The sequence below is a fragment of the Crocuta crocuta genome, unplaced genomic scaffold (genome assembly GCF_008692635.1).
Source record: "Crocuta crocuta isolate KB4526 unplaced genomic scaffold, BGI_CrCroc_1.0 scaffold333, whole genome shotgun sequence".
NCBI lineage: Eukaryota > Metazoa > Chordata > Mammalia > Carnivora > Hyaenidae > Crocuta > Crocuta crocuta.
Window position 1 is genome coordinate 1,213,956 of NW_027532856.1, and position 8,796 is coordinate 1,222,751.

At 40.2% G+C, this 8,796-nt stretch overlaps 1 protein-coding gene across 7 annotated transcripts in view; it reads right to left on the reverse strand.

Annotated features, from left to right (window-relative positions):
* The window catches only part of GGNBP2 (gametogenetin binding protein 2), a 32,800-nt gene extending 24,010 nt beyond the window's left edge, over positions 1-8,790 (reverse strand). For 5 of the 7 annotated variants that reach the window (XM_077745521.1, XM_077745520.1, XM_077745517.1 and 2 more), the window contains exons 1-2: positions 8,627-8,790; positions 7,929-8,118 (exon numbers count right to left, since the gene is read on the reverse strand). In XM_077745521.1, the coding sequence (XP_077601647.1) occupies positions 7,929-8,021 (93 nt within the window). In that variant the 5' untranslated portion in view covers positions 8,022-8,118; positions 8,627-8,790. Of the gene's footprint in view, positions 1-7,928; positions 8,198-8,626 lie in introns of those variants that run through there. The other 2 variants (XM_077745516.1, XM_077745515.1) reach the window with 2 other exon arrangements.
* Positions 8,791-8,796: the final 6 nt, after the last annotated feature.

An 8,796-nucleotide genomic window follows, 5' to 3' on the forward strand; every position in this document is an offset into this window, starting at 1 on the left:
TCTCTGCTGTTAGCACAAGACCCATTTCAGATCTTCTGTCTCCCTCTTCTCTCTCTCTGCTCCTCCCTCACATGCGCATGTGCTTGCTCTCACTCTCTCTCAAAAAATAAATCAGTAAATAAAAATTAAAAAAATAAATGAAAGTGTTTGTTGCAGTAGCCAGTAAGAACATTTAATAAGTAAAATAACCAGATTAAACAGGCATATATTTATTTCTCTTAACTACAAAATAAGGTAAATTTTATAACGTAAATTACCATATACATAATATATGAAATACTCAGAACAGTACCTGGCACATACTAAATGTTTGCTCTGAAAATGAACAAAAAGGATACAGAGAAATTTATTCAATTATCAAAATTCCCTACCAGAGGAAGATAATGGGGAATTACTTTAGCACATGTCCCTTTATCTGTGACACCACTGATTTTGAGAAATACCATAGTTACATACCACTGGGAAAGAGCCATTGTAACTGTTAGTTGTCACCAAGTAAAAGCATCACAATTTCAGAGATATTAAAATGTGGGGGAAATAGAGTATGCCTTTCAAAACAATGAAATAAAGTAATACATTTATATCTTAACTAAAACATTGTTAAAGGTATCAAACATACTGTGCTAGGACAAACTTCTATTTCCAGATGACAAGGACCACAAACTCCTACATACTCAAAGAGTGAAGTCATGATAAAAGACCCATATGAGGCAAAAACAAAACACTACAAATACCCCAACCAAGTTGAACATGATCTTAAAACAATTCCTCCTGCACCAACCAGCACCACAAAGACCTGCTTTTTTAATAGTGGTGACCATTCTTTTTCCTCCATGTTAGAAATGAGAGCCCTAAAACATGCTTGTTCTAACAATAAACTAAAGACTGAACAGCAAAGACAAGTGTAAGCAATAGATTGATCTTTTCTTGACTTGGTAAGAGGGGCATACAGGATATGTGAAGTAAAGACGAGTGGATACGAAGGATGGACAATGATGCAAGAAACAACTCAACAACCCAGGAATCCACTGTATTTCACAAAATGAAAAACTGCACGTACACTATGATTCAAATGATTGAATATATGGCATTTTCTTACAGGAAAAGAAAATACATGATGTATTAGATGTGGCCTATATCTAGGCAATGAAAAGATAGAGGACTTTTTCCTTTATGTGTTCCTACCTTTCCCAAATTTATTACAATGCACATATACTGTTCATTACCAAGGGGAGAATTAGTGTTTCTTGTTTTCAATTCTGTATTAATTATACCATACTCAAGAGACATGCTTCCATCTCAAGCTTTTACTGTTCTGGAAGTTTCTTCTTTCATACAAATAGACTATATATCCAAATCTCATAGGGTCAAGGGTCAATTATCCAATTTTCAGGTTTATTTACTTCTCTCTAGTCTTCCCTCTCATAGTCTTACTAACATCTCCGAAGAGTGGTAGTAGTAAGAGGGGAAGCCATTTGGTGTAGCTTCATTTATACTGGGTGTTGTTTTAAGCAGCATCAATCATACTAAGTAAAACTGGTCACCGGTCTGCTTTAACAAGGTGGCCCTAAATGAACTGGTGAGGATGACAGAAATAAATGGGCAAAAAAAAAAAATCTAATGATCCATACTATTACATTTAGCAGTCTTTACTCATATTGAAAAAAAATTAATAATCCCAATATTAGATCCATGAAACTAATAAAAGATAAAAAACAGGGGTGCCTGAGTGGCTCAGTCGGTTAAGTGTCTGGCTTCGGTTCAGGTCATGATCTCGTGGTTCATGGGTTCGAGCCCTGCGTCGGGCTCTGTGCTGACAGCTAGCTCAGAGCCTGGAGCCTGTTTCAGATTCTGTGTCTCCCTCTCTTTGACCCTCCCCTGCTCACGCTGTCTCTCTCAGAAATAAATAATTTAAAAAAAATTTTTTTAATGAAAAAAAAATAGTTAAGAGTACTGAACAGTTAACTCACATGTTTTCTGGAATCACTATATGGTTTAAAACACAAAGAAACTGAACTGTCAATCGGAACAATGGGGTAGAATAAACTTTCAAAGCCATATACTTCAACAGAACACTGCAGGACACTCAAAATCTACCATGTAAGCAACTGACACCTTGATTTGCATTCTCACCAATCACATATCAATTGCAACCATAAAAAAGAAAATTAAGATCAAAGCTGTCAATTTAAGGAACATTCAAAGAATGCCTCTTATTTAACCAAATCAAGGTCTCTCCAGTTTGGTTCATAGATGAAATACTAAATTCTGACTCTGTATAAACGAATTATTTTTATTCTTATCAACTATGTTTCATTGTTTTAATTAAAGCAGAGGTCAAAGAACAAATCTAACATATTGAGACCTACCAGGTGACCTTTAAAATATATATAATTCAGGGGTGCCTGGGTGGCTTAGTCAGTTAAGCATCTAAATCTTAACTCCAGCTCAGTCATGATCTCACAGTTCATGATCTCGAGCCCTACATCAGGCTCTGTGGTGATGGCACAGAGCCTGCTTAGTATTCATTCTCTCTCTCTCTCTCTTTCTCCCCTCGCCCCTCCCCCATTCATATGCACACTCGCTCTCTCTCAAAATAAACTTTAAAATAAAAACATGTTATTATTTAATGGAAAATACCTGCATTAGGAATTCTTTCTAAAAGGTACAACAACGAACAGGGTGAAAAAATGTTTTTTAATGCTCATTTCACATCATTTCATTTTGAACCTAACTAGCAAAGATAAATGTCAAGATTGGGTCTATCTATTACTGTGTTTTTCCTGTGTTTCACTGGCTTGGATAATATTAAATTTTCTCTTGTACTTAAACTATACCAACCTGGTTACAAACTCTGCACTTACACTAAATAATTACTGTGTCCTTGCCTTTCAAACACTTACGGCATTGGCTTTTTACCTTGCTGTTTTCTGGCCAATCACTATCTGCTCTTTACTGTTGAGAAATGACAGTAAAAAAGGAAAAAGAGAAGGGAAAGAGGATAGTAGCACTATTTTTCCCCATTCTTTAAAACCACTTCCTTGACTTAATACTCAGTTTCTAGGTTATCTAAAGGAAGACAGTCATGTAAAGTATTTCAGGTGTGGTTTCACAGAGGAATCATTAGTGTTCTGCTTCATGATGAGGTTACCTATCCCTAACTAGCCAAAAATAGAACCAGTCACTGTCCTGCAATTACTGTCTTATAAAGTTTATTGAATCCATTACCCACTTTCACTCTTAAAAAGCTGTCCTGGTTTCTCCTGACCACAAATAATCTGATTTTAGCACATCCTCACAAGCTCTAACCAACATTATTAAATTTGTATTTATTATTTAGCTTTACTTTTTTATTTCATCCTCACAGGTATTTATAACATCTGTCACCCTTGGTAAAATCAACTAAATACTTAAGAAGTGAAAGAAAACATTAAGTACTAAAGTCAACAAAGGCTAAACACCTAATCCCAAAGTGGATACGCTACCATTTATTACCTTTTAATGTCTTTGTTAAAAACCATTATGGGGCGCCTGGATGGCTCAGTCGGTTGGATGGCCAACTTCGGCTCAGGTCGTGATCTTGCAATTCACAAGTTCGAGCCCGCTGTCGGGCTCTGTGCAGACAGCTCAGAGCCTAGAGCCTGCTTCTGATTCTGTGTCTCCCTCTCCCTCTGCCCCTCCCCTGCTGACGCTCTCTCAAAAATAAATAAATGTTAAAATTTTTAAAAATAAAATTAGAAAAAACATTATCAAGGGCGCACCTGGTGGCTCAGTCAGTTAAGCATCTGACTCTTCATCTTGGCTCAAGTCACTATCTCACAGTTCATGAGACCAAGCCCCATGAAGGACTCTGTGCCGACAGCACAGATCCTGCTTGGAATTCTCCCTCTTTCTGCACCTTCCCCGCTTGTTCTCTCTCTCTCTCAAAATAAATATACTTAAAAAAAATTATCAGGTGTGTCTGGGTGGCTCAGTTCATTAAGCATCCAATCTTGATTTCAGCTCAGGTCATGATCTCATGGTTCGAACTCCGTGTAGGGCTCTGCACTGACAGTATGGAGCCTTCTTGGAATTGTCTCTCTCTACCCCTCTCTCCTTGTGCTCTCTAAAAATAAATAAACTTAAAAAAAAAAAAACAGTATTATCAAAGTCTTTAGTCCACTTAGACTATTTTAATTATTAGGAGAGTAAACTGCAACCCAGCAATATTGTAGCAATTTGACAGTATGTATCAAGAACCTTATAAAAGGTTCTCAGCCTTTGATCCAGTAACTGTATTTCCAAAGCATGAGGAAAAATAAAAAACTTTAATGCAGAAATTTACACCTTATTTAAATCCCTATATTATTCATAGTAAAAAATAGAATCATCCCTATATCCACTAAGGAAGAATCATTAAATTATGGGATGTCACACAACAAACTATTACATGGTCATTAAAGGCTATTGGGGTGCCTGGGTGGTTCAGTTGGTAGAGCATCTTACTCTTGATTTCGGCTCAGGTCATTATCTCAGGCAGTGAGATGGAACCCTGCATCGGGCTCCTTGCTAATAGTGTGAGGCCTGCTTGGGATTTTCTCTCTCTCCCTTTCTCTCTGCACCTCTCCTGCTCGTGCCTACTCTCTCTCTCAAAATAAATAAACAAGTATTTTTTAAAAAGGTGTTTAAGAATGACAAGAACAGGGGCACCTGGGTGGCTTGGTCGGATGGGCGTCCGACTTCGGCTCAGGTCATGATCTCACGGTTCGTGGGTTCAAGCCCCGCGTCGGGCTCTGTGCTGACAGCTAGCTCAGAGCCTGGAGCATGTTTCAGATTCTGTGTCTCCCTCTCTCTCTGACCCTCCCCTGCTCACGCTGTCTCTCTCTCATAAATAAATAAAACATTAAAAAACATTAAAAAAATAGCTTTAAAAAAAAAAAAAAGAATGACAAGAACAAATGTCCTCAGTATTACACTTAGGGAAAAAAAGCAAGATATAAAATGTTATAGTAAACAATACATCTCAACTCAGCATCTATATGTGTGTCTTTGACCAGAATTACAGCAAATGCTGCTATATCCTTAGCTATCTCTGGAAAGTAGAATTAAGGAGAATTTTTTGTTATATGGTAATTTTTAAAGACTATTTTATAAGCAGTATAAATTTTGACTATTAATTCTTAAAAAAACTAATTACTTAAAAATTATTAATTCTTCATAAATGTCTGTAAAATAAATTCTGTAATCTGTCCATCTACTAGTTTACAATTCTAGTAACACCAAAAAGAATTTTGGCCATATAGCATACCATTTTCCTAAATATTCAACCAGCTTACTTATTTGGCATTTTCTTAAATACACCTATATCAGCACTGTACTCTAGTATTCAAACCCACAAAATTACAAAATAAGTCTTAAATGTGGACTCATAAGAGAAGGCTACTTCCTCATATAGAAGCTTCTCAATTTACTTTACAAATCCTATGGTAAAATCCCAGGTTGAACTAAGGACAGAGGTTTCAGCTTCTGTTACTAAAATGATACAACATTTGTAACTTAATTGTGAAAGTGGTAATCAGACTTAACATCTAGGTGCTAACAAGATTCTAAAACTACTTTAAGGATCACACAATGTTTTTTCAGTAACTATGGACCTTAAGAACAAAAACCAGACCAAATGTTAACTTCAGGGATACACTGCCTTCAAACTATCAGTGGACCAGTGAGAACATAAACTTATGCTACAGGCATCTTCCCTCCTTCTTCCCCAACAGGTGTTTGGTCTGCAATCTTCTTTTAAGTAGTATTTGGTAGAACAGTTCTGAAACAAACTTATTTCCTTAAGTATAATGCATTGTTGACAACAATTTTCACTAACCAGCATCAAGGGTCTATGCACAAGTTCCGAAACAAAGCAATAGTCCCACTCATTCCCAGTGACAAAAACCAATCTAAAGCCAAGAAAAATGGTACCTTTTCCTAAATTAAATGCCTTGTAAGCTATTTAAATTAAATAACCCTAAATTATATCTGCCTTGGCCACAAGTCCACAAGACAATAAAAGCAAAACTCAACTACCAGGTTCAATCCAGTCCCAACTTCTCTGTAGAAAAAAGTATAATACATCACAGTGCAAAGTTACATCTTTTTCTATAGAAAAATTTAGAAATTAATACCATTGTACAGAGAACAGAGTATAAAAGTACCCATTGTTTTAAAGTTCTATATGACAGACATATCAAAGCTGCATTCACATAAAAGGACGTTATGTGACATAAAAAGAAAATCAGTGTCTATAAATGTAAATATTCAAATTTATGTTGATTTCCCCTATGTTTTGATATCAAACACTCAAAAGTAAATTTACGTCTAAACCCACAGGATCCTTTTAAACTTCAAAGGCATTCAGGGACAGTCATAGAAGGTATATACCAAACTATGGTGCTCTAGTAAAGTGTTTGTGTTAGAGTTGGAAGAGAAGAAAGTAACAAATGAACATCTATTAGTTTTCAAATTGAGAAATGCCATCATTTCATTTGATCAGAGTGCTTGTTTTTTTTAGCTTAAAATACAGTTCCATTACACTTTTAATCCAAAAAAATGTAGAAATCATATCCAAGGCAGACAAGCACTTTCGAATGTACCAACACAAATTCTATTACCTTCTGTCAGGCCAAATCATTCTATCTTTTTCTATGGAAAAAAATATACTTGGGTAATTATAGATGCTTTCACTTAAAAAGTTCTAACAAATTAAGTAACAGAATGGTTCTTCTAATCCTTTTAAAAGTAGTGCAGCTCAATCAAATCTTAATTGAGACTGGCAAACAGAAAGGCATAGAGTGGCAGCTCTACAATGACTTGCATTTTATATAAGATTTGAGAAAACTTTGATATTTGCCCCCCAAATTCAAGAACAAAACAGAACTGCCTCTAAAAAACAAAAAGGTAAAGTTAGTAAGGCAAATGTAGTTAATATGAAGAGACTGAGTTACACCTATCAAAACAGGCAAATGTATAATACAAAGCTTCAGGATCATCAAAATGAAGATTTCAAAAAATATTTAGAAAAGGTTCATTTCATTTAAGAAATAGTGGCAACTGCACTTATTTCCTGTTCAGATTCAATTCAAATTTCTGCCATTTCCTTTCAGAGGAAATAGTACAGCAACACAGGGCAGAGGGTCAGTAATGCTCTACTACTATAAACTCTAAAAAAGAACACTACCCTGAGTGGGTTTTGACACTCAAGATGAGCAATCAGCTTTTTATAATGCTCTTACACATTTAATAATTTTGCTTCAGTAACAAAAGAAGAAAAGGTTACCTGTAAACGAAAAAATAAGTATTGCCAAGAAAACCCATTTTGAAGAGTCATGGCTTAGCAATACAACCATTTCAGAGAGTTTTAAGGTACTGGGCGATACGAGACCATTTAATGAAACCGAATCATTTTAGTGGAATCTTAACAGTGCAAGAGCATGTCACTCTCCCCTCAATAATTATGCTTCTGTAGTGAGCTACAGTACAGAGACAAAATATACAGGTAGCAGTGCAGCTGCGACATTTCCAGATAATTAAGCCTCCCCGAGGGTAGGTGGATTCTGTAAAGGATAGGCCCTAAACGCCCAAGATCCTTCAACCCCTCTCCGAGACGCATGCTTTGGCGAAAGCTGCGTCTCGTAAAGAGACAGGGAAAAGGGAGAGGGTTCAAAAAGGTAGGAAAATCTGGCGAGGGCCCTGAAATGCTTGCGGAGCGCGGGGCGAGGGGCCCGCAGAGGTTACCGTGCGACACACTGCAAAGGCGAGTTTGTGGGGCCTGCCGGAGAGAAGGCCTCGCCTAGGAGTTGCAACACACTCTTTCTCCAGTGCGCAGCGCTCGGCCTGGGGGAGGGGGAGGAGGGGAAACAGCTGCCAGGGGAGCGGCGAGCCCGGCCCGGCCCGCTCACCGTGAGAGTGTCGTCTATGTAGAGAGGAATCTGTCTCCTCTCGAAGGGGAACTCCTCCTCCCCGTCCCTGCACACTGCCACCAGTCGCGCCATCGTCCCCGACGCTGCCGTTGCCACCGTCACCACCTCCTCCCAGCTGCTGCCGCCGCTGCTGCTGCTCCTGCTGCTGCCGCCTCCTCCCAGCTCCTGCCTGCAACAGCCAAACCCCGCGAGCGTAAGCACCCGCCGCCGCGCAGCACATTCGCCACGGGGGGGAAGGAGAGGAGCAGGAGGGCACCGGAGAGCGGGACTGCGTTTCCCATCACCCGATTCCACACGCGCTCGGCCAATCAGCGCCGAGCAGCGCCGGGACCCGCCCCCTCGCGCCTCTCGCCCTCCCCAGCCCCCACCCCCGCCGGCCTCCAGTCAGGGTCCAAAGGAGAGACGGAAGAGACCCGTCGGTCCCAGGGCTTCCCCAGCCCGTCACTGGAGTCCCAGCTCTAGGACCCCACCCACGGCCTCAGCACCACAGCCCACCGCCTGCTTCCCACCGCCGGGAAGCCCTCCATCCCGTTGACCCCTTCCTCCCCTTTCTTGGAGCGCCCCGCCCAATCAGTCCCCAGGGCTGCAGTGGCCAGGCAGGCCCCCGCCCCTGGGAGGGGTCGACCCCGCCTCGGCTCTGCGGAGTCTGTAGAGGGAGGCGCAGACCCCTTCCTCACCCTTCTCGGAGGAGACCTCTCGGTTCTGACCTTCACCGTTTTCGTGGTCGCCTCCCTGACCCCCACCTCGGCTCCCCGTTACCGGCTGACGAGGCCCGCGTCAGGGCCGGCCTGGGCGGGAGCGCGGCTCCGAATGCCGTTTCCTCTCCAGGATCAGTCAGCCACTCCCG